General features: G+C 37.6%; 1 protein-coding gene across 1 annotated transcript; it reads left to right on the top strand.

Moving 5' to 3' along the window:
- Positions 1–18,850: 18,850 nt before the first annotated feature.
- On the top strand, positions 18,851–19,945 carry LOC308639525 (testis-expressed protein 13B-like; the record flags this gene model as incomplete). The annotated part of the gene is made up of 1 exon (XM_081277739.1): positions 18,851–19,945. The coding sequence occupies one exon, from the start codon at positions 18,851–18,853 to the stop codon at positions 19,943–19,945; it is 1,095 nt and encodes a 364-aa protein (XP_081133865.1).
- Positions 19,946–27,624: the final 7,679 nt, after the last annotated feature.

Below are 27,624 nucleotides of genomic sequence, written 5' to 3'. Positions count from 1 at the left end.
TCCCAGCCCTTTTAATTTTTTTCTTATGAGATAGGCATTGTTGAACCTTGAATTTACAATCTTTCTGCATCAGTCTACCAAGGTTCTGGGATTACAGATATGTGTCACCATTCCCAGTTTATTGCTCCCAGATAGAAATCAAGTCTTTTGATTTTTGTAGTAATAGTTTACTTGTTTCCCTCTGCAGTTTGATAACCAATGTGTGTATCCTTAAATAACATCCATTTAGTTAAAACATGTAATATATATTTAAACCTATTAAATTATTATCACATTCAAGATTATTAACATATATATCACCCTAAAAGCCTTCTTGTGATAACTTTCTCTGATAGCTCCCTCTTCTCCCCTCCCCAGGAAACCACTGTTTTGCCTTCTGTCACTATGAGTTGGTTTTTATTTTCAAACTTTTATATAAATTAATGTAGCATTACTCTTTTTTGGTCTGACTTCTTTCATTCAGCATAGTTATTTTGAGATTCATGTAACATGTATTCAGTCCCTTTTATTACTCAGCACCCAGTATTCCACGAGATGGTGTGGATAAACTAGAGTTTTTCTCTGCCTCTGTTGTTGAATATTTGAGTTATTTTCAGTTTGGGGTTATTACAAATAAAGCTATTATGAATATTCACATATCATTTTTTGCACGGGCATGTTCTTTGCTACTGCATAAATATCTAGCAATAGAAAGGCTATATAATTTAATATGTGTATTTTTAAAAAAATATTTCTATTAATTGTTGATGAAACTTTTAATTTTATTTATTTGTATGTGGTGCTGAGAATCAAACTCAGTGCCTCATACATGTTAGGCAAGTGCTCTACCACTAAGCAACAATCCCAGCCCAAGTATGTGTATTTTTAACTTTTTTTTTGTACCAATCAGAGAGCCCAGGGGTGCTTTACTGCTGAACCACATCCCCAGCCCTTTTTTATTTGTTTATTTATTTATTTTTATTTTGAGATAGGGTCTTTCTGAGTTGCTTTAGAGCCTTACTAAATTGCTGAGGCTGGCTTTGAACTCACGATCCTCCTGCCTCAGCTTCTTGAGCTGCTGAGATAAAAGGCCTACTCCACCAAGCCTATTTTGTGTATGTTTAACTTAAGAAACTATCAAACTGTTTTTGCACCAGCAGTGAATGACTGTTTCCATTTCTCCAAATCTCTCCAATAATTGGTACTATGAACTGAATTGTCCTCCACCCAAAAAAGCATATGTTGTATCACTAACCTCCAACATGACTATATTGGAACATAGGATTTTTAGGATGCAATTAAAACTAAATAATGTCATAAGGATTGGATCTTAGTATGACAGGATTTTAGCCTTATATGAATAGGAAGTGAGATATCTTTCTTTCTTTCTACTATGTAAAGACAGTATGAGAAGGTGGCCATCTGCAAGCAGGAAGGAAAGCTTTACCAGGAATTTGATCTTGGACTTTCCAACTTCTAGAATTGTGAGAAAATAAATTTCTAGTGTTTAACCCAGTCTATTGTATTTTATTGTGACAGTCTAAGCTAATACAGTTAGTATTGTTAGCCTTTTTAATTTTAGTTGTTCTAATAGATGTGAAGCAATATCTCATGTGTTTTTTTTATTTTTTAGTTGTAGTTAGACACATTACCTTTATTTAATTTATTTATTTTTTTGTGATGCTGAGGATTAAACCCAGTGCCTCGCACATGCTAGGTGAGTGCTACACCACTGAGCCACAACCCTCCTGTGGTTTTGATTTGCATTTACCTGATGATAATAATTTTCTATATCTATTCATATTCTTATTTGTCCCCCAACTATCTTATTTGGTGAAATATCTATTCAAACATTTTTCCATCTGTTAATTGGGGTATTTGGTTTTTTATAACTGAATTTTGAGATTTTATATAATCTGGATACACACACTTTATTTGATATGTTATTTGCAGGTGGATTTTTTTTCTTGTCTGTCTCCTCCATAATGTAGCCCTTCAATTGTCGTCACATTCTCCAGGGAATCCAGTTCTAAATCCTATTTTCCTCAGTCCCAAGGTTTCATCTTCTTTCCTCAAATAGTGATTGTTGAAATCCAAACTCTTTCACTTTTTTATTACCATATGGACATCCCTCCTTGCAACACCTCAACCCTGAGCAACAAGCTTCAGTTCATTTATATTTATTGTTTTCAGAGTTCCTCTTCATTTTTCCCCATAGGCTTCACCTCCTTTTTCGCAAATCTTAGCTAATATTTATATAAAAGGATGTTTGCTGCATTTAATCCAACATTCTAGGATTTACTGGTGTACATTTTTGACAATAGGGTCAGCTATAGTCACAGAATTTTTGTGAGTAGGTGTACTAATCCCTTCACAGTACAATACCTTGTACTTAGTTTAGCTTTTGTTTTTTGAATACTGAATTGATTTGAAATTCTTTGACAGAGGACTTTGGACTTGATAGAATAGGTAATAGGGGACAATACAAGTTTGTAAAAGGGGGAGAAAAGTTTTAAGCCTCATGATCTCTAAACTGTATTATTGCAGTAGTCTCTCCTAAGTGGTCTCCTAAATTTTGCCCTTGGCACCTGTAATCTGTTATTTGAATAGCAGCTAGTGTGATAAATTTAAATCAAATTCTTTCATTCCTCTGCTTAAATCATCCTGTGTCTTCTAGTCTCCCTTTGATAATAAAACAAAGTCCTAACAATGACCTAAAAAGTCTCTACATGATCTGAATCTTTGCCATCACTCTTATCTCATCTGTCAACATTCTTTTACTCTCATTCCACTGCAGGTATACTGGACTTCCTGAAGGTCTTGAACAAGCAAAGCATACTACTGACTCAGAGCATTTGCATTTTCTCTTCACAGTGAACACTCTTTGCTCACAAGTTCCCTGGATTAACTATTTAACCTTTAATTAATACTGATAAAACACATGAACCATTTGATTCTACTAGAGCTATTCCTCATTCCTGATGAACTTAATATATCAAGTGTACAATTGAAAAATCAGGTTTTTTTCAAAAATTATTTTATGAAGATATAATTTACATGTCATAAAATTTACCCATTTTGAGTATACAATTCAATAATTTTTAGTAAACTGAGTTGTTTGGCCATCACTAAAATCCTGCTTCAGAACATTTCCATCACTCTAGTAAGATCTCTTATGCCACTTGCATTAAATCTCTCTTTTTCACTTTATCCTATAAAACCACTAATCTCTTTTGGGATACTAACAATTTATATAAATGGAATGGAATCATGCAATATGTTGTCCTTTGTTAACTAGATTTTTTTCAGTCAGCATAATGTTTTTGAGGTTCATCCATGTTGTAGCACATATCAGTATTTTTTTTTTCAAATGATTGAGAGCTTCAAGTGTTAGTTTCCATTTATTCAGGAATTTTACTATTTTAATTTCTTTTTTTAAGTTGTAGATGGACACAATATCTTTTATTTTATTTATGTTTTTAATGTGGTGCTTGAGATCGAACCTGGTGCCTCACGCATGTGAGGCAACTGCTCAACCACTGAGCCACAACCCCAGCCCATACTATTTTTATTTCAATTCATGGATTTCTGCTTTGATACTAAATTAATTTATATTTTCATCAAATTTATTTTGGTGTCTTTCAGTTGAAAGGTTAGTTAATTTATTTACTTTTTCTTATTTTGTTACACAGGTATTTAACTCTATTAAATTTTCTCAATAGATTTCATTTTTTACTCCATATTTTAATTATCAATTAAGTTTTTCAAAGTTTTTTTTGTATATTTTCACACTGCTATTAATTTCTAATGTTATACTACAGTTATAAAATACCACTAGTATAATTTCTGCTACTAGTATAATTTCTTTTTATTTATTCAGATTAGGATCCACATAAAGCCAAAGTCAAGTTATGTAGCATTTGTCTGTTATTATTCAGGCATTAATAGCTCTTTTCTCTCTCTCTCTCTCTCTCTCTCTCTCTCTCTCTCTCTCTCTCTTTATTTTTGTTTGTTTTTGATAGTGGGAATTAAACTCAGGAACACTTAACCACTGAGTCACATCCCCAGCCCTTTTTTATTTATTTTTAATTTTTTAAAAATGTTTGATTTTATTTACTAATTTATTTATATGTGGTGCTAAGAATCGAACCCAGTGCCTCACACATGCTAGGCAAGTGCTGTACTACTGAGCCACAACCCCAGCTCTATTTGTTGAATTTGAGACAGGGTCTTACTAAGTTACTTAGAACCTCAGTAAATTACTGAGGCTGGCTTTGAACTCATCATCTTCCTGCCTCAGCCTCTTAAGCCACTGGAATATGGCATATGCCACTGCACCCAGCTCTAGTTTATTTATTTATTTATTCATTTTGTACTATTTTTTTTATACTGGGTATTGAACTTAGGGCCCTCGACCACTGAGCCACATCCGCTATTTTGTATTTTATTTAGAGACAGGGTCTCACTAAGTTGCTTAGTGCCTCACTGTTGCTGAGGCTGGCTTTGAACTCATGATCCTCTTGCCTCAGCCTCCCAAGCTGCTGGGATTACAGGTGTGCCACCATGCCCAGCTTCTAGTTTATTTTTATGCTATTGATTTGTTGGAAAAAACTGAGGAGTTTACCTATGGAAGAACTTATATTTAGTATAAGTTGATTGCCTCCTCAATTTGTTAATTTGATCTTTATTGGTCTACTATAAACTACTTGTTAGAGCTAAAAGATAGATTAGATTTTTAGCACAATACTTCACAGGTTTTGTATACTTCTTATTACAATATCTTATGAAATACAATGATATCCATATGTACCAATTTTAGTGATGTGGAATTTGATCAGTTTATTCAGATGTTGTCAATCTGGGCTTCCTATTATAAATTTTCCTCATCCTACTTAATAGTTCTAATATCTGTTGATGACTATTGCCTAGATTCATTATTTCATTAGACATTCTAAATTGGTGATTTTATGACCTGCAATTATTGATTAAAAATTTTATGTAAATAATTTCTACTCTTTGACTTTTTGTTACTCTAAAATAAAGTTTACGCTGTTCGCAGTGGCACCCACCTGTAATCCCAGTGGCTCAGGATGTTGAGACAAGATCTTAAGTTCAAGGCCAGCCTCAGATATTTAGTGAGCCCTAAGAAACTCAGCAAGACCTTGACTCTAAATAAAACATGAAAAAGGGCTGAGATGAGGCTCAGTGATTAAATGCCCCTGGGTTTAATCCCCAGTGTCTAAAATAAGTAAATAAGTAAACAAATACAGTTTATGTGGAAAGACGGGTTAAGTGACAATTTTTTAAAATTTACATGTCAACATTTAAAATAATGAGTTATCCTGTAACATCATTCAATGTTGATCAATGAGGTTTTTTGTTTTTTAAATATCATTATATCATTATAAGCATACTTTTGAAAGAGTTGATGTGTTTTAATCAATTTCATATATTTTGGTTGTCAAAATTTTTCATCTTTAGCTATTTGTAGGCACTTTACTTAGCCCCATGTATTATTTGACATGACCACATTAGATTTTGATAGTTTCCTTAGACTAAAACAACTAGATATTCCCAACATTTCTTGTTGTTTCCTCTCAAGTTTAGACATATCTTTAATAATGACAATAAACTATTATAAACCCAATCTAGGAAGTAGCTCCAGTCACAGCTGCAATGAAGCATGTGGCACTTTGCTAAAGCAGTTATTGACATAGTATGATTTGTGGAAATGCATTCTTTTCCTTTATTTAATTTTTATGTGGTGCTGGGGATTGAACTCAGTGCTTCACGCAGGCTAGGCGAGCGCTTTTCCTCTGAGCCACAACCCCAGCCAGAAATGCATTCTTTTCTATCTCAATTACAAACAGTTCTTTTTTTCTTTGAATTAAAACAATATACCTATATAAATATATATGTATATATATGTATACATATACATATATAAAATCACAATATGTCATCATAGTCATATATATAATTTTTGGAGAATTTTAGACAATTTGGATCTCTTAAGAACATAATTCAATCCATTACATTAATCCTATTTTATATTCACAAGAGGTGACTAGTATGCTAGAGGCTTTGATAAGACAGATGTGCTCCAGGTGGTGGAAGGTAAACTTACAAATTTTAGAGACCTGCCACATCTATACAAGTTTTACAGGAGTGTGCCAATATATTCCTTCAAAGTAAAAGACATATTCCTGCAACCTGTACTTCCTAACATATAATGGTTATTCAAGTTCTGGAGGAAGGATACTCTGAATATTACTCTGACCCTATGCTAAGTGATATAAAATATTGTCAGCTTTGATATCGCCCAGAGTAGGGCAAGTCTATGTAGGAAGTCTAGGCTGTGAGGCCTGCAGTCTTTCTTCTTGGGCTATATTCAGTGTAGCTTATTATATTTGAACTATGATTGGTATAAAAAGATGTCATATGGCATTCATGGCAAACTCCAGTAGGAGAATCACAACCCAGGGCCATTAGGTCCTAAAGCAAAGGCATAACCTTTCAAAGACATTTCATAGTATTCTACTGCCCTAGTATTCTATTGGGGCTCAGAATGTTTGACCATGTGTACAGAACTAACCCATGAGGAGATGAGTCTTTTATACTTTCCAAATAAAATACTGAGGTAGAAGCCAGGCACAGTGGTGCATACCTGTAATCACAGTGGCTCAGGAGGCTAAGGCAGGAGGATTGTGAGTTCAAAACCAGCCTCAGCAAAAGCAAGAAGCTAAGCAACTCAGTGAGACCCTGTCTCTTAACAAAATACAAAATAGGGCTGGGGATGTGACTCAGTGCCCTGAGTTCAATCCCTGGTGCAAAAAGAAAAAGGCTTTGCCAACTAAATATTGTGGTAGACCTAGCAAAAATCCATTATAATATAGAAGTAGTATATCTATGATAGAGCACAAAGAGAACCAGAGTCCACAATCACACTGTATGAACAGGTAGCTTGCAGCCTTGTGGCATATAATTACACTATATCTCTACATCAGTTTACATTTGTGATTGTGTGATATTATCATATGACCATCGGAAGGAGAAATAAAAAGTCTGAGGTTGTTTTACAGATAAGGCAGCCCTCAATGGGGTCCTGACCAAAATGGATAGCAGTTATATTCCAAACTCTGTCAGGATGGTTTTATTTTTAATATCTGTATTTTACATATTTATTTTATTTTTATTTATATACAATGCTGAGAATCAAACCCAGTGCCTCACACATGCTCCGCAGGTATTCTACCACTGAGCCACACCCCAGCCCCTGTCAGGATGGTTTTAAAAGATAAAGGTATAAACAATTCTCTCAATTTCCAGGGCTGTAGATTTTATAACTAGTTATTCACTTGTTTTGAACACAGAAGTGGTCAGAGGTTAAAAATACCAAATAATCAAAAATGTGGAAGGCTATGGAAAAGAAGGCCTGAGATAGTCAGATGTGGATACAGACATGGGTAGGCAAGAAATACGAAGATCTTTATATCATATATTAACAGCCACCAGAAAGCATCTGCCATAAAAAAAATCATATAAGCAGACGAAAAAATCATCAACCAGCCTCTGTCATCTGTCAGGGTTTTTAGCCCCCCATCTCTCCTGACCGGCCGGAGAAGCGGGGAAAGCACGCCCCGACCAAGACAAGCCAAGAGAGGTAAGCCAAGAGAGGTAAAGGTCGACTGGCAGCCTGCACCCAGCCCTCCCTCGCGGGAGAACAATCAGACATGCCAGGGAGACGAGTCAAGCAGGATCTCATTTATTGAGGAAGTACACACAACTTATATACCGCACAGGAGCCAATCAGGATAAAGGTCAGAGGGGTGGAGCAAGTCCATGTGTACACCCATCCCATAGTCTGTAAGGGAAAGCACAAGCTGTCCACGAGGGCAGAAGAGTCCTGGACCTACCTATCCTGGAGGTGGTCTGTTTTTTCTGTCACTACCCACAGCACCACCTCCTGGCTGATCCCCAGGTGCCATTCCAGCCACATGTGCAGCCCTGAGACTGGGAAATGGGCAGCAAGTCATGCCCTATATCTCCCTCTTTTCATTTTATTAGCAGGTGTTTGCCTTACTTGAGAGTGTGCCTGTCTTAGATTGTCCCCCTCTGGGGATCTTACCCGTCATTGACTACCACTCTAGCTCTTTGGGCAATCCTACCTGCAGGGCCTGATCAGGCCCAATGGGAAGCCTCAAGGAAGGGAGATGGCTCTGCTCCCAGCTTACATCTGCACATCCCAGTAGGGGCCATGGCCAACCTCATAGGGTTCACAGTCATTATCTTGTAAGATGGCGTATTGCTGCCCGACCACCATCAGTTGAACAGCTCTGGCTCCATCCTTGAGAAACTGGAGGAGCCCAGTAGAAACAGTACTCCTCCTGTAGGAACAGACATAGTCCTCCTTCTCGGGCGGTAAGCAGGTTTGGAGGACTACCGCAGCCAAGGAGTCGAGTTGAGATTGCAGGTAGTGCTGACAACATGGTGCACTGAAGCCAGCACATCTCCGTGGCCATGATGAATGCCAGAGGGAGACTATGAGGAGTCCAGTCACAACCAGGCAAAGCATCCAGAGTGGTCTTTTCATCCTACAAATGAGAAAATAAAGAATCCTACCTCAAGAGGGGGTGCTCTTGGGTGATCATTTTTGTTCTAATGAACAGTATTTTAGATGTCTAGCAGGTAGGTACCCAAATTGGACTTGTCTCCCCAATTGGGAATACACACCCAAATCCCCTCCCTGCACTAATGAGGGGATCAGGACCGCACCATGATCCAGTACGAGGGTCCCTCCATCAGACCTCTACCTTTAAATAAGGTGTCTGATTAGACCAATGTCTCTGGAAAGCAGTTAGAGGTTGGTCTTTGGAAAAATTTAAAATATTTAATGTAAGCATGGCTGTCCTTAATTGGTCATGGGGGTTGTTTCCCCCTTTATGTTGTATTAGTTGGTCTTTTAAGGTCTTATTATGTCTCTCAATTATAGCTTGACCTTTTGGATTGTATGGTATTCCAGTGGTGTGTTTAATATTCCAAGTTTGGAAGAATTCCTGTAATGATTTGCTCACAAAGCAGGGCCCATTGTCTGTCTTAACCTGAAGGGGTAATCCCAAAATGGCAAAACATTGTAGGAAATGGCTTTCAGCGTGTCAAGCTTTTTCGCCTGACTGAGCAGTTGCCCAACAAATATGTGAATAAGTATCTATAGACATAAATATATATTTTAATTTTCCAAAAGGTGCATAGTGGGTCACATCAGTTTGCCAGAAGACATTAGGTCTGAGGCCCCTGGGGTTGACCCCGGGGGATTGAAGAAGTGGGACCTGTAAAAACGGCTTCTTTTTAAAATCTTTTATGGGAATCAGGGGGAATCTTTGATGTAACCCTCTCCGGTTTAAGTGAGTAAATTCATGAAGTCCTTGAGCCATCTGGAGGTTCTGTTGAGACTGAGTAGTAGCTATGATAGTCCCATTGGTAGCCAATCGATCAGTCATTTGGTTCCCCTGTGTCAAGATTCCAGGTAACTCCAGTCCCCTGAGATGCTGCAGAAAAATCGGCTCAGCCTGCTCTTTTAACAAGGATTGGATTTGAATCATTAGAGGAATAATTGGGTTTTTGTCCAACTTAATATATGTTGACACTAGAGTTGATAACAAGTTGACTACATTAGGCAGTCAGAAAACAAGTTCATTGGTCCATGGAGATGGGTCAAAGCCAGGGCAATTGCATATAGTTCCTTAAGTTGTGCAGATCCCATAACTGGCTCAAAATAGTGGGTACTTTTTCCTTCACTGGCAGGGGAAGAGGTGGAGTACACCATGGCGGCAGATCCTGCCTTTCCCCCATCAGTAAAGACATTTACCGCTTTAATGAGGGGTCTGGTGGAAAAAAGTATGGGGGGCATCCATCGTAACCTCGAGAATGACGTCACCCATCTCAAAGTAACATAATGACAATCCACCTTTCCCATGAAATCCTCCAAGGCATTGGATACCCAACTATGGTTTCTTCTGACCCATTCAAAGTCTGACAACCAGTAGGGGACTACTAGCACATCAGGATCCCGCCCATAATGTCTTAGGGAAATATCCCTACCCTTACTATCAGATCAGCCAACTGGTCAAGTTGGGAATAGACCCTAGGGGCCCCTCCCACAGACACATGTATCCATTGAAGAGGCTCACCTAACTGTGTAATGGCGGCCAAAGAAACCTCCGAGCTAGGGAGGATCCAAAGACAGAGGGGGCGTTGGGGCCTATAGCGAGCCAATTGTGCTGCATCTAAGGCTGACTGAATCTTTTGGAACATCAGTTGATGCAATGGAGTCATTGTGATGACATCTGTGGGGACTTTATCTCTTAAAGAGTCGAAAAGAAGAAGCAGGTCTTCTGTAGGCAGGTGAAGCCAAGGCCTCAACCAGTTGAGTTCACCCAACAGTTTTTGAAATTCCACCAAGGTATAGGATGATGGAAAATTAATTGAGGCTTAAGGGGACAGACAGAGTCTAACTTAAGTTCGGCCCCTAGAATTTTAAAAGGGGGTAAAGACTGGACCTTGTCATTAGATATATGTAATCCTCCCTTTTGTAAGAGAGTCCGGAGTTCCTTATAGGTGGAGCCTAACGCTTTGGCGTCCGCCTCCCCAATAATGATGTCATCCATGTAAACATATAGAATTATATCCGATCACCTCCAAAGGGGTTACAGGACTTGTGAAACATAATGTTGACAAAAAGCTGGACTGTTAGCCATGCCCTGGGGTAACACCACCCACTCATTTCTTTGGTCTGGCCCCTGGAAGTTAACAGAGGGAACGGAGAAGGCAAACTTCTCGAAGTCCTGGGGATCAAGGGGAATAGAAAAGAAGCAATCCTTGATATCAATCACAATGAGAGTCAAATCCCAAGGGATGGAGGGGATCCAGGGTAGTCCTCGCAAGGGGGTACCAACAGGAATCATCCGCTCATTAATCTTTCTTAGGAACTGTAACATTCTCCATTTCCCTGTGGCCTTTTGTATGACAAATATAGGACTATTCCAAGGGCTCAGGGAGGGCCTAATATGCCCTAGGGTCAATTGTTCTGATATTATCTCCTTTAGCTTTTGTAGTTTATCTAGGGGAAGTGGCCACTGTTCCACCCACACTGGAAGGACCGGAAGCCATTGAATGGCAGGGACGGTAGGAACAGAGGCCTTTAGGATTGGGGGTGAGGCCTCACATGGGGTGCAGGAGTGTTTTGCCTCAATGTCTCAAAAAGTGGATCCCCCCGGTAATTGCTAAGGGGACCCGATGGGCCAAACTGTTGTTGGCACTCCTCTTCCTCTAGGATATCATCATATATCCCTTTGTGATCTGTGGTGATGAACACCTCAGCTTCCCCCAAAATATCCTGTCCCAGCAGATTAGCTGTCAGGCCAGACGCCACCAGAGGGCATACCTCTCCCTGACTACCATCTACATTCTTCCAAGTAAGCCAGTCCTTGGTTTCTTCAGACCTTGTATCACCCCCTACCCCCAATAACTGAGGTCCGGGAATCAGCTTCCATTGTGGGGGAAACTCCTCTTTCCTTAATACTGTCCGATTCACTCCAGTGTCAATCAAGCAGCAGAACTTTTTTTCCTGCTATGAAGATGTCCATTTTTGGCCTAATTCCCGGGATTATTGGGACTGTCCAGTGGGCCCTAGGCGGGCCACTAGGCGGAGTGCCTCCTTTGGGTGATGGGGCTGGAGGGCACCTGGTTATTAGTTTAAAGGCTTCCCCTCAATATCAAATTTGGACTTACAATCCCTCCGCCAATGGAATCCCTTTCTACACCAGGGGCAAAGCTTCTTAGATGGAGTTTGCCCCTTAGTCCAGCCTGAGGGATGTCCCTGCGGGGCACCAGGTCTTATTCGGCCTGAAGGGCAGTCTCTCTTGAAGTGGCCCTGTTGACCACATCCATAACAAACCCCTTTCTCGGCGCCACTGGAAGAGGTGAGGGCAGTAGTAAGGGCCTCAGCAAGCGATGCCATTTGGGCCTGCAAGGCTGTGACCAACAACTGTGATTGGTGGGTTTGAGTACTGACATCCTTAGTGGCCACTATCCATCTCCCCATAGATCTGTCCTTCATCCCCGCACAGGCTAGTTTGTGGTCTGTGGTCATCCCTTCCCAGACCAACATCTTGACAAATTGGTCCCAAAGGGGCCCTGTGGGGAATTTCCTTTGGAGGCTCTTTTCCACCCTCTCTATGAAGGTGGCAAGATCCTTGGTAGCCCTCTGAGTAATTCCTGCTACCAGGGGCTCTGAGGGGCCTTCCTCCAACTTTTTTCATGCCACCAGTCCTAAAGCCCATACTTGCTCCTGGTAGGGGGCAGGGATAGCAGCCTGCTGAAGGCCTGTGGAAAATTGATCACTGGACCCTGACAGCATCCCATAAGTTACAAGAACCAAGGGATTAACAGCCTGATTTCTCTCAGCCTGAGCATGGCACTACTCATTAAAAAAAAGCACACCACTTCAGGTACAGGGGACCAGGAAGCACGGCCTTGGTTAAGTTTTTACAGTCTTGGGTGGTACACTGTTGGTGGGCCAGACCCTGGAGGATGGTTTCAGCCCAGGGTGAATTAGGTCCATCCTCGGAGACGGCCTTTTTGAGTTCTTTCAAATCTTGGGCCTCCCAGGGATACCATAAGGCCGGTCTATTGTCCCAGGGTTAGCATTTACCGGGAAAGCCATACAAGATGGTGGCTTACCCAGCTTTTCCGGGTTTGCATGAGAGGGCAGAGAATTTCCGCGGAGAGAGAGGTGATAATATGGTTGAGGCCGCTCCCCATCCTGACTCACTACCACGTGTTCTGGGACTTGGTGTGGAACCCAGAGGACCAGGCCAGGGATCAAAAGGATCTAGGAGGCCATTGTCAGAGTGAGGTTTTAAATTTTTCTCCTCCTGGGAAGCTAGAGGACTGTAACCCAAAAGGCTCCTTAACAATGGCTTCACAGTCCTGGTCATCATATTTAGTATAAGATTGTCCCATCTATCCAGGGATATGCTTACCTTGAAACTCGCTTGGCTTGGCTCGCCTATACTTCCCTCGTGTCCCTGTTCCATGTCCGTGTTCTGCATCTGTGCTCGGCGTCCCTGTTCAGGGGCCAGATGTCGGGGGGTTTTAGCCCCCCATCTCCTCCTGACCGGCCGGAGAAGCGGGGAAAGCACGCCCCGACCAAGACAAGCCAAGAGAGGTAAGCCAAGAGAGGTAAAGGTCGACATGCCAGGGAGACGAGTCAAGCAGGATCTCATTTATTGAGGAAGTACACACAGTTTTATGTACTGCACAGGAGCCAATCAGGATAAAGGTCAGAGGAGTGGAGCGAGTCCACACATACACCCATCCCATAGTCTGTAAGGGAAGACTCCAGCTGTCCACAAGGGCAGAAAAGTCCTGGACCTATCCTGGAGGTGGTCTGTTTTTTTCTGTCACCACCCACAGCACTGCCTCCTGGCTAATCGCCAGGTGCCATCCCAGCCACATGTGCAGCCCCTAGACCAGGAAGCGGGCAGCAATTCATGTCCTACAGTCATCAACCAGGCCAGTGCCATCACAATGAGCACAGGAGAAAAGTAGCCATGGTTATAGAGATGGAGACTATGTAGGAGCCCTAGATACACATGCACTAAGATTGATCTATTCACTATTACTGGCAAATGTTCAACTTTTATGCAGTGGAAATCAAAACTGAGGCCCTGATTTGGCTTAATTACTTGAGGCCAACTGATTCCTTTTTTGGGCAGTGGGTGGGTATTCAGGACTGAACTCAGGAGCACTTGACCACTGAGCCACACTCCAACCCTATTTTGTATTTTATTTAGAGACAGGGTCTCACTGAGTTGCTTAGCACCTCACTTTTGCTGAGGCTGGCTTTGTACTCGCAATCCTCCTGCCTCAGCTTTCTGAGCCACTGGGATTACAGGCGTGGGTCACAGTGCCTAGCCAACTGATTTCTTTATAGCATATTAACTACACTAGGGTTTTCCCATCCTGAAAGGGTGATCAGTTTGTATTACAGACATAATTTGTCTTTCTTTCCTACAAGGCTGGTGCCATAGTCCAGGAGCTTACAGAATGTTTGATCCAATATAGTATTGCATCAGTCCAGTGGACCCATTTCACGGCAACAATAATGTAGAATTCATTAGTCACATAATGTTGTTCACTACCCAGAAGCTTCTACACTTAAGTTGTTCTAGTAATCTGTTGAACATGCAGCTAAATCACCAGCTCAGAGGCAATGATCTGCAAGATTGAAGGTGTCATACTCCAGGATCAATGTATTTTCCTATCCCCCAAAACGAAATATACATGAGTCTTGTTGAGAGCCACAGCCAAAGGGGCCCCAGCAAACTTCCAGCTGCCAGCAAACTTCCAGCTGTCGGCTGATGATTGGCTCACAGCAGCCCCAGCAACATCTAGCTGATTGGCTCCTCTGCGGTGATGTTCATTGGGCTGTTTCCCTGCCCTTCAGACTGCCAGCTGATGATTGGCTCACAGCGGCCCCAGCAACATCTAGCTGATTGGCTCCTCCACGGAGCTGCTCATTAGGGGACTTCTTTGGCTTCACCCACGCGACCCAGCCAATCAGCCTCAAGAGCAGGAGGATTGTGGGAGGTGGTGAGGTTTGTGTGGGGGTGAGAGGCTTGGAGAAGCCGGTGGTGGCAGTTGGGCTCTGAGGGTTTTTTCCTGAGGAGCTGTTTTGTTTGGCATTTGTAGTTCTAAAAATAAAGTTAGTTTCTTTTGACAAGTGGCTCCTGAATTGTGCCCAGCCAGACTGCGGCAAGTCTGAGAACCAAAGTGTGGTAGCAGAAATAATTCCATTTACCCACCCTCCCAAAAATCCACTGGGGCATTTTTGCACCCAATCTTCACAACTCAGTTATCTGATGGACTGAAAGTCCTGATTTTTAAAGGGGACATATATTTTCCAGAAGATATAGCAAAAGTCCTATTGAGTTATAAGCTATCACTGATAACTGTGTGTTTTGGTCTCATTTAATCCAAAGTTCAGGAAACAAGAACAGGAGTCACCATCTTGCGGTAATTAACTCGTGATCATCAGGATTTGTTATTACATAATAGGAGAGGGAAGGATATAGATATATAGAAACCAAATGGCCTGGACTCTGCTCTCAGGTAAACCACAATTCCCGCAGATATGATAGCTAAAAGTGAGAGGAAACTAGAAAAGAGAGAAAATGAGAACTGATTATGGCAGACACTATAATCCATTTCATTAACTTTCTCCTTCTAAGTATCTATACTATTTCAAGGCTGCTCATATCCAGTGACTAGGTGAGGTGGAGGTACAAGACCTGACCATTTCAGCCTATTATAAGGTGATGATTTTCATGGGTAATACTTCCAGAGAAATGAATTGAGTTGGGAAATGCTTGAGGGGCCTGCATTGAAGTCTGACTTCTCTCTCTGCTCAATCATGCCCCTTACCCCTTCAGAGGTATTAACCTTTAAGAAACATTGTATCCTTAACTCCATCTCAGAAGCTGTTTTAACATAACTCCACCCATGACAAGGGACTGTCCATTTAAGTCTTTAAGCTTTCATGTAATGCAGCCACAGGATTTAGCAAATGACATAAGAAATTGATCATGTGCTGGGACTCCTCCATCCAGTCTTCACAAAAACTCCAATAGTTTTTATATTCCCTAAGGACGCTCTCTATGGGTGCAAAGCTTACATTTCTACCCTTCTGTCTGCTTCCAGAAATGATTGATACCACTGCTGAAATAATTTCAGAAGGAAGTTCATTGCTCTGAATTTTTCTTCCTTCTTTTTTTTAATATTTATTTTTCAGTTTTATGTGAACACAATACTTTATTTTTTTTATGTGGTGCTGAGGATCGAACCCAGTGCCTCATGCATGCCAGGCAAGCATGCTACCACTTGAGCCATATCCCAAGCCCACTTTTCTTCCTTCTCATCTTGGCATTTCTAGTTCTTTGGACCCAAAGAAAAATAAACCCCTTTAAAAATAAATGGTGAAGCCAGGCAGCATGGCACACATCTGTAATCCCAGAAGCTCAAGAGGCTGAGGCAGGAGGATCACGAGTTCAAAGCCAGCCTCAGCAAAAGCAAGACACTAAGCAACTCAGCAAGACCCTATCTCTAAATAAAACATAAAAACTGATGTGGATATGGCTCAGTGGTTAAGTGCCCCTGGGTTCAATCCCTGGTATTATTATAATAATTATTATTATTTAAAAATAAAATAAATAATACAATTTAAAAATAAATTTAAAATACTGAAAAAAGAAAGAATTCCACCTTAATTTTTGTGCAGAAAATTGATATTTTGATATCAAAAATAAATAAAGGGGGTGGGGATATAGCTCAGTTGGTAGAGTTCTTGATTTACATGTACAAGGTTCAATCCCCAGAACCACTAAATGAGTGAATGAATGAATGAATCAATCAAGGAGCCCAGGCATGGTGGTGTACACCTGTAATCCCAGTGGCTCTGAAGGCTGAGGCAGGAGGATCGTGAGTTCAAAGCCAGCTTCAGCAATGGTGAGGCACTAAGCAACTCAGTGAGACCCTGTCTCTAAATAAAATACAAAATTGGGCTGGGATGTGGCTCAGTGGTTGAGTGCCCCTGAGTTCAATCCCTAGTACTCCCCCAAAAAAGAAAAAAAATAAAGGAGTGAAAGGAATATAATAGAGGAGAAGAGAGAGAATAGGGGGAGGGAGGTGGGAAGCAAAAGGGGGTGAACAGGGATAAAATCAAAATACTTGTATGTATTATTTTGTCAAAATAAACCATAATACTCCATATAATTATAATGGTCTAATAAAAATGATGAAAGAGAAAAGATATTTGCAATACCTTGGTAAAAGTATATACCTGCAAAAGAAATACAAGGTATTTTCACATGATCTTACACCATGTGGATCTAAAAAAAAAAGTTGATCTCATAGAAACAGAGAGTAGAATGGCAGAGGCTGGGGACTAAGGGATGAGAAAATTTTGATCAATGAGTATTAAGTTATAATTAAGACAGTAGTAAGAAGTTCCCGTGTGATGTCACATAATAGGGTTACCATAAATAACAATCATATACTATACATTTTAAAAAGCTAAAGGAAAAGATTTTGATTTTTTTCCATAAATAAGTGATGTGATTATGAGGAGGTACATATGTTTAACCTGATTTCAACATTATGCAATGCATACATGTATGAAAACATTACAGGGTACCCCATTAGTATGTAAAATTTGATGTTTTATGTACCAGTTAAAAATAAATAAAAATAAATATAAGGAACTTAAATAGATTTAATAAAAATGTTGTTTTGAATAAACAAAGTTTTTTTTATTTTTATTGGTTGTTCAAAACATTACAAAGCTCTTGACATATCATATTTCATACATTAGATTCAAGATGTTTAAATAAACTCTTTTTTTCTGAACTTCCCAAGTGGCAACATATTACATTTTTTACATTTTTATTGTGCTGTATGCTATTTAGCATTTTGGGATCTTTAATGTTGAAAAAGAGAGTTGAAGTATGATTTTATAGTTAAATGCTTTACATATTTAATCTAGTTTTATCGTTTTTCTCAGGAGAAATTGTGCTGATAGGAAACATCTTTGTTTCAGAGTCTAGTTCAGTTCTCTACTTGATTTAAAGTGTCTCATTGATATTGGCAATTCCCCATTGTATTTATGTAACTCCAGGATAAGCAATTTGTGTATCTCATATGTGAAGCAGAAATGTCAAGAATCAGATATTATTGATTATATATTGTTCTTAATAATAATGCTGGGGAGTTTTTCTCTGAGGTTTGCACTTTATTTGCAACAGGCTTATCTGAAATATACTGTTCAAATTGGTAGTAGAAAATAGGCCTCTATGGCATAGGAATTATGTCTCATTGATCTTTATATCTCCTCCCATCTAACAAAATGCCTGGCTCTAAAAATATAATAAATATTGATTGTAATATTACCTATTAAAAGTACAAATTTTACTCTACAGAAATTAAATCTCAATTGGTAAAATATGGGTTTGCATTATCTGTAGCACATAAACGATGACCTACATTCATCATTAAAAATAGTTCTTGTGGCTAGGTGCAGTAGTGCACACCTATAATCCTCCCAGCGACTCAGGAGGCTGAGGCAGGAGGATTACAAATTTGAGGCCAGCCTGGGCAGCTTAGAGAGATCCTACCTCAAAATAAAAAATGAAAAGGGTTGGGATGTAGTTCAGTGGTAAAGTGACCCTCTGTTCAATCCCAAGTACCAAAAAAGTGTTATTGTGTATTAAATTAATATTATTAAATACTATAATTAGCATAATATTTTAAAACAAGTATTGCCCAATTCAATTTAGTAAATATTTATTAAGTATATATCTATATTCACTACCAGACTGAGCTGCCTGAGATAAATATTTCACTGGGCTGTTAATTTTGTGTTAGATTTTAATATTTGCATGTACCTCCTAATGGTTAAATTCACTGACTTTCTCAAGACTCGTTCTTTTTTTTAATATTTTTTAAGTTGTCAATGGACCTTTATTTTATTTGCTTATATGTGATGCTGAGAATTGAACTCAGTGCCTCATACGTACTAGACAAGTGCTCTACCACTGAGCCACAACCCCAGCCCTCAAGACTCATTCTAATGAATACAGCTCTTAAGTAGCTAAGTATGAACTATGGGTTAAACCCTCACCCCACTAGATGGCGTTTGACTTTCCATGAGGAGCTGTTGAACTCAGAGGTCAAAAGTTCAGAGTTGAGAGGGTTTCATTTGGTTGCCAGCCTTCTGGTTCTCTGAGGCAAAACAGAGCAGAGAGAGGTAGTTAGAATGGCTGTGAATTTTAATAACCCAGCCAGTGGCTTCTATCAAAGGGAGGTTGTAGATTTTATAAATGAGCAAATACTTCGAAATGGAGTTAGTGCAGACCTCTATACAATGCAGACAAGCAAGACCTGGGGTGAATTGGAGAAGAAGTTACAGGCCATCCTGACTGACTCAGCAATTCCAGAATCCATTAAGAAGTCTTGTGCCTGGAGTGCCCTGGCCCTGGCAGTGCGCTTGGCCAGGAAGCAGAAGAAAGAGTACACAGAAAAGGTATTGAAACTGCAGGAACAGGTAGATGAACAAAAACTGTTCATTAATGTGCTGATAGGAATGGTAAATAGACTCAGGGATACTCAACAAAAGGAAAGGGAGAAAGCTCAATTTCAACTCCAACAAAGCCTTATAATCCTTCATAGAATAGAAGGGGAACGAAATTTACTCAGAAGTGAGCTTCTTAAGGTATTAAGCACTCCATTTCAGGGGCCGGAAGTAATGAAAGAAGAGGAGAATGGAAATGAGACAAAGACATTAAACAAGTTTGCATTTCTACAAGACACAGGAATTGATTGGACTGGGGAGGAAACTGGGGGGGAATCAGGTCAAGAGGCTGCAGCAGCTGCTACTATTACTGCTTCTGATGTAGAGGGAGAAGAAAAGGAAAATTTGATTTCTGTTAGTGAGAATGACCAGGAGGTAACCGTTTTTTCTTGCTCTGGTATCTTGGAGGACTGGAGCCAGGCTAGTCCACTGCTACCTCTTAGTCTGTCTGAACCCTCCTGCTCATTCCTGCCTAGCTTCCTTCCAGCAGAAACTGCAAGGGAAACTGTGGTAGTTTCTCCTGGGAGTTATGCTGGGTCTAGCTGGAAGGGTAAGCGACTCCATACCAGGAAGTTTCTGCCAGAAAGGTTTAAGCCAAAGCCTGGCTCCTCTCACTCAACAAGATGTGGCATCAAGCGCAGAGAGGGGGATTGGGATTGTGAACAGTGTCATCTGATGAATTTCTCATGGCGAAATGTGTGTTTCAAATGTGGAAAATTCCCGTACACAAAGGAAAGCGTACAGTTTTTTCTCCCAGTTAAGGATCTCTCTGAATTTTAAATAATTCATATCCTGAGGTTCTTTTCTGATTATAAGCAAAATGAGAATACATTCTTGAGTACATATTATTATAAGAACAGTCAAGCAAAAAAGGAATAAGATATAAACATCATCTTTGACCTTGATACTCAGAAATATTTTATCTGTTTACTTCCATCTCTGAGTACAACCAACTATGTCAATGAACCATAGTAAATAGTTATATTAAACAGTTTTCTACATTTATTTCTACATGTATGAATATAGTAGTTTAGTTACATTAAATCATTTTCTTATAAAATAGAATTGTTTATAAATTATTTATAACTTGCTTTAAATTGGTCTTTCATTTATTTGAGAAATTTTGGAGAATATGGAAAAAAATACATATAAAGAATAAAAATCACACAAAATGCCATCACAAGAAACAGTCCTTAGAACTGTTTTGCTCATCTATGTTTGCAGGGCATATAGATATAACAAACACAAATTCACACACAAATGCATGTGGAAACATGCTATTTTCATTTCTATAGTGAAACCAAACTACATATATTTTTGTAATCTGATTTTAAAAATTACATTCATTTACATTTGGAAAATCAAGGAAGACACATATATACATATGAAAATTTATCCAACCACCTGCAGACAATCTCTTTCAAATATTTGGATGCATACATTTTTCTTTTACTTGCATATATATAATTATATATATAAAATATTATATATAATATATAATATATATATATATATATAAAATATTATATATAATATATAATATATATATATATAAAATTAAATTTAACACTCTCATTTCCAAAGTGAAAAACTGAAGAAAAAGTGAAGAACAAAGAAGAAAATAGTGTTCATGCCTAACCTCATTATTCAAAAAAGTCATTATTTTATCTATGTAAATATTATTTTTATGAAACTTTTTTGTGTGATTTATATATTTTTCCCAATTTTTTGGAACATTGTACTAGATTTGGCTGTTTATTTATTTATTGACTATTTTTATTTTATTTATTTATTTATTTTTTTGTGGTGCTGGGAATTAAATTCAGGGCATTGTCCATGCTAATTATATGCTCTACAACTGAGCTACACCTCCAGACCAGCTCTTTCTTTTTTATTTGTTTATTTTATATTTTTGAGGTTCTGGAGATTGAACCCAGAGGCCTTCTCTATGTTAAGCAATCACTCTACTACTGAGCTACGTGCTCTGCAACTATTTCTTTGTTTTTGAGCAGGCGCGGTACTGGGGATTGAACTCAGGGGCACTCAAACATTAAGCCACATCCTCAGCCCTATTTTGTGTTTTATTTAGAGACAGGGGCTCACCAAGTTGCTTAGCACATCAGTTTACCAGAGGTTGGTTTTATTGTTTTGGTTTCCTTTTTGTTGCTGTTTTCTGGTCCTTACAAATGAACCTACTCCTGATTTTATTATTACATTTTTCTATGTACTGTCAGATTCATCTATTTTTCTTTATTTTCATCTGATTTTGAGGATTTTTTATTTTTGTTTACATTCTAAATTCTTGATTTTATGTGCAGTTCACATATTTTCATTATTTTTATATAATTTTTACGGATGAAAATTTTCTACAAAAGTGTGACTTGGCCTTTATGCTGTAAGAAAAAATTGTGTGTGTGTGTGTGTGTGTGTGTGTGTGTGTGTTCTCTGGAATTCTAATCAGATATTCCTAGTTAAAATGGAAAAATTGGTTAAATTTTTTTGGTTATGTTTTTTGCTATGTTTAAAAAAGTGACTACATTTCAACATTGTTGTGGCAGTGCAAACTTTACAGAAAAATTTGGAGAATAAACATGGTATATTTTAATCCATGCAAAGATTAGCACGTTTCCACTAAATTTTTCTTTGACAGTAAATTTCAAAATATATTTCTACATCTATGAATTATAGTAAATAGTGATATTAGATCATTTTCTTTTTAAAACAGAATTGTTTTAAAATTGTAACTTGTTTTAAAACGATCTTTCATTGATTTGAGAAAATTCAGAGAATATGGAAATACAAAAATACAGAATATTTTATTTTAATATGAAAAATATTTCAATATATGAATGTGTTTGATATAATATATTCAGGAAATATATAATATGAAAAGCATGTGTAATAATTATTAGAATATAAAGTAATCTAATTTGTGTATTTTAAGACATCAAAAACTTAAAAATTTGGGGCTGGGTCTGTAGCTCCCTGGCAGAATGTATGCTTTGCATTCACAAGGCCCTAGGTTCAATCCCCAGCAACACACGTACAAAATGAATTGAATATGAATTTTTCAAAATTAATCTACAGGAATTTGTTGTATAAAAAGTTTAAAACATTTAAATAATAAGAACTTTTTAATAGTAAAAAATTTTAATAGTAAAATATTTTCCTATTGATTCTTAATATAAATTTCATTGTATTCGCGGACATTTTAGTTTAAACTTTGAAGGATTTTGAAGTAATAAAATACTCCAGCAATATATCTAGTCTGCCTATATATGAAAGACACTAAAACATTAACATTTGCTGCTAATAATTTCCTGTGAGAGCAGTAATTCAGATAGAACTAGTAAGACAGTTACTAAAGAAAAAGACCTATGTTCAAAAAGAGGGACTCAAAGAAATACATGTCCACTTGGGCCTATGAAAATGAAAATTCAAGAGATTTTAAACAGTGTTAAAAACTAATATTTTTCATATTTCCCTTTCTGTTTATATCTGTTAAGAAATGTTTTATATGTGATACTCAATGATCTGTTTTCAGATTTCCTATTATTCCCCTGGGAGTAGAATTTCCAGATAAGATACAGATACATTCAGTTAAATTTGAATTTTGAGATAACAGATATTTTAAAGTATGTTCCAAATATTGCATGCACATTTATTTACTGAGGCTGACACTTCTTTCTGAATGGAAAGGTTTTCATTTTCAAGTACAAATAGCATAGATGATTCTGTAATTGAAGAGAATTTGGATCTTTACTTATTTTTATTTTTGATTGATAAATATTGATTATATATATATATATATATATATATATATATATATATATATATGGTACAATGTGATGTTTCCATATATGATGACAACATTCAAAATCTATTTTTTAGCAATTTTGAAATGTACAATACACTATTATTAACTATAGTGTATACAATGCAATAAATCTCAAAAATTTATGTTACTGAAACTTTGTATATTTTGACCAATGTCTCCCCATTTTCCCTACCCCCTGATTCTGGTAACCACCATTCTACTCTCAATTTCTGTGAGTTTGACTATTGCAGGTTCCACATATATGTATGATTATACTGCATTTGTCTTTTTGTGCCCGGCTTATTTTGGAACTTACAATTTGGAGTAAACTTCAGGATCCATGGAGGAAGAGCCAAAAAGAAGAAGGAAATGGAAGCTTCTGAGTGTTTGTCAACAGTGAAATCTCCGTGCAGGAATTGGGCATGGACAGTATATAGCATGGTATGGCACATCATGATTGGTGAAATTGGATTTGTAAAAGTACTGATACATTGGAAATATCAGCTCTTGCCTGTGGAGACTCTTGCTCTGTGGCTGCAATAGCCTGGTCATCTTACCCAATACCAGTTGCATTGTGGAAAAAAAAATCTTTGTTGTACTCTAGCGCCTAGATTTGGGCTCCTTACACTATTCTTCATGAAAAGGAACCAGGGCTCCTTGGAGGGTAGCTGGCACCAAATCGTGGGCTGGAGAAGGTAAGGTGAGCCTGGACCACCTTGCCATTTGCAGAAAGTGAGAATGCTGACTGGGGTTACAAAGGATAAATTGGCCTGAAGAGGCCTCTCACTGGGCAAAGAGTGAAAATTGAGCATAAAAAAATGTGCAGGGGGGCTAGTAGCATAGTGGTGCAGCACTTGCATAGCATGTGTGAGGCCCTGGTATCAGTCCCTAGTACTGCAAGAGAGAGAGAGAGAGAGAGAGAGAGAGAGAGAAGTGATTTTGCCATCCATGATGATACTAAATATAACATAAAACATGCCAAAAATACCTGTAATGAACACAGTAATTTCTAGTATGATTTATGAAAATGCTATATATTGACCTATCCAATTTATGCAACTCCTACACTCAAGTTTTCATCAATGAAGAAGTGAACACAAAAGAAGATATGGACTACATGATTTATATATAACAAGTTATTAGTTTTAAGTTGGAGAGAGATGTGGGCAATGCAAAGTTGGACTTTTTGAAAAGAAATTAATATAGAGTGACATGTAACAGGTGGAAGCAATTTCCTTCAGAATAAAAACACAACGTTTTGGGAATTGGAGACTATTGAATTAAAGAGTTTGTAAAAGCTTTAAAATATTACTAGAAACAACATGTTATACTAGAAACAAAATGTTATGCAAAATTTTACAGTCCTGAAATGTATGAAGATATATATAAGAAAGAAGATGTTTGATTATTTTCATCATTGTGACTGCATATTGAGCTTTCATGCTTAAGAATTTCAAGTATTATTACACTTATATGATGTTCATTTAGCTGATGTGATTATAGATAGCATAAATAAACCATTTTTGAATTTACATTACCATGTGTATCTTGTGCATTTCTATTATATGGAAAGAAATACTGGCACAGGGTAGGAGCAGCATATTTTTATAATCATTTCTCTTAAATGCTGAGTACTTAGGAAAAAATTTTTTCTGCTTGTTCCTTTCCTCAAGTAACAATTTCTGTTTTGGTTTATGGTTTATAAGAGTAAGAAAGTTCATATTTTAATATGCATTAGATTCTGAAGTCCCCAATTTATCTTGGAAAATTGTGGGAATTGATTACTTAGATTATGATTATTTTAAAGTTCTCTTTTATCCTGGGAAATAGGCTGATTTATCTATAATTTTGAATGTATGGGGCTGGTGTTTGAATATTTTTGTTTCCTAGTAATTTAAGCATTTAGACAAGTTGTATAGATTATTTACTTGGGGTTAAAATATTCAGTATTTAGACATTCTTAAATAGTAGCAAACTGAGTCTCAATAGAAGATGATACAAGCTATAGCTGATTAAAAAAGAAACCCAAACTTGATTCTACTGAATTAAATTCTCTGGCTGAAACTGAGTAGCATTAGAATAAATAGGATAGGAGCCTGGTGCAGTGGCATGTGCCCATAATCCCAGTAGTTTATGAGGCAGAAGCATGAGGATTGCAAGTTCAAAGCCAGCCTCAGCAACTTACCAAGATTCTACGCAACTTAAAGGGACCCTGTCTCAAAATAAAATATAAAAATGGGGCTGGGGTTGTGGCTCAGAGGTAAAGCCCTTGCCTAGCATGCATGAGGTACTGGGTTCAATCCTCAGCACTACATAAAAATAAAATAAAGATATTGTGACTACCTATAAATAAAAGATTTTTTTAAAAAAAGTTGGCTGTTTAAAATATATATATCTGAGGATGTGGCTCAGTGGTTGAGTGCCCCTGGGTTCAATCCCCAGTACCAAAAAAGAAATAGAATAAATGTGATAGGATACTGTGGCTACATACTTAATTGACTCTTGGAAATAGAGGAGAGAATATTCATTCTGTGGGATATTTTGATAAGGGAACAAGACATTTAACTTAAAATGGTTATGGTGAGTGTAGTATGATTAAATAGTGATGACAAATTTGGGGTATTTGTATTCGGCTTTGTATTTTGTGGACTCTTGTCTTTCTTTTTTTTTTTTTTTTAGTTGTAGATGGACACAATACCTTTATTTTGTTTAAAGCACTCTACTGCTGAGCCACAACCGCAGCCCCTTGTCTGCTATAATTTATACTCTTGAATGATCTTTACTAGGTAATATAGCTTATGATTTATCGTGGAATGTGGACTGAACAGTATAAAAAATACATTTGTAAACTATTTGGGGAACCATGTTGTCCATCCAATATGACTCAGATGAACATACAGGAAACATGTCAAGTTTGGAGATACTTCTTTCTGATATATCATTGGTCTACTCCATCATTTAAAGGGTCGCTTGCATGTTGGAATATCATTTTATAGGTATGTTGGATATTTGAATTCCATCTTCTATAGAAGCTCATTCTTTGCACATTTTATCTCTTAATAGATTTTTATTTGGCACAGTATAATTATGCATAATATTTAAAATCATTGTTGCACACTTATACATGCACACAGTACAATAATATAACTTGGTCAATTTTGTTTCCTAGTACCTCTCTTTTCCCTTCCCTCCTCCCTCTCTCTGGACCCCTTCCTCTGTTCTAGTGGTCTCCCTTCTGTTTTCATGAGATCCCCACCAACTTTTCTTCTCCTTTCTCCTTTCTAGCTTCCACATATCAGAAAAAATCATACAACCCTTGATTTTCTAAGTTTGGTTTATTTTGCTTAACATGATACTCTCAAGGTTCTTAGCACATTGGATACTGATTTTTTGTTTTGTCTTTCTGCTTCTCAGTTTATAGGAACCCTTTGTATATTACAGATGTTAATGCTCTGCCTGAAGTTTTGTTAAAATATGTTTCTTCAATGACTTTTGTCTTTGAGCTTGTTTATGTTTTATCAAAAAATCTGTATTTTTGCAAACTGTAAAGGACAGTCTTATTTTCATAGATTTTTATTTTCTGATTACCTTTAAATGATCTTCTTTTTCTTTATTGTTTTTAAATTTATTTTTTCCACCTGCAGTTTTTTTTTTATTATGGTGTGACAATAGGATCCAACTTTTTTTTTTGCTATAAAGTGGGTAATAAATTGTACTAGGATCTATTATCTCTTTCTTTAGCATGGAAATTAGACTTTTTTGTATTAGTGATTGAACCCAGGGGTGCTTAAACACTGAGCAACATCCTCAGCCCTTTTTAAAAAAATTTATTTAGAGACAGGGTCTCACTGAGTTGCTAAGGCTGGCTTTTAAATTTGTGATCCTCCTGCCTCAGCCTCCCAAGCCACTGGGATTACAGGTGCTCCAGTTAATTACTAAATAATTGGATATTTTTGTTGGACATTCTATTCTGTGCCACTTATTTATCATTTCAATTTTACATATATATATATATATATATATATATCTCAGGGATTGGACCCATGGGTGCTTAACCACTGAGCTACATCTCCAGCCCTTTTTTATTTTTTATTTTAAAACAGGGTCTCAGTAGTTGCTTAGAGCCTCACTAAGTTGCTGAGACTAATCTTGAACTTGTGATACTCCTGCCTTGGCCTCTTTAGTCACTGGGATTGCGGGTGTGTACCATTGTACTCCGCAAGTTCAATTCTTTCTGTTAACTCTTTTTTCAATATGATATCAAATGGTTAAATATGCAAGAATAGTATAAGTAACTTATATAAATCCTTTAACCTGTAGTCACCAGTTATTTCCTGTCAAGTAGAAAGTCTTTATCAAGTAGTTTTACAATATTTCTCTTTTATAGTTTTTTCCCCCCAATAAAGAATGGGTGCTACCTTTCTCAAATACCTTTGCTGCGTTAATCATGATTTTATCCTTAAATTTTTTAATGAATTCTGCTAAAGTTGACTAAGTTCTTACATTCTAAAACCAAAACCATTTTGGTCATGGTACATCCTTTGATGCACCAATAGCTTTGATTTTTAACATTTTTGTAATAAAAGACTTTTTATCTGTTTTCACTTTTCAGACATTTTTGCATTTTGTCTCTTTTTTGCTA

Source organism: Spermophilus citellus (assembly GCF_964194105.1).
Source record: "Spermophilus citellus genome assembly, chromosome: X".
Taxonomy (NCBI): Eukaryota; Metazoa; Chordata; class Mammalia; order Rodentia; family Sciuridae; genus Spermophilus; species Spermophilus citellus.
The sequence above is the reverse complement of the archived record's forward strand: the minus strand, read 5'-3'. Positions and strand labels throughout refer to the sequence as shown.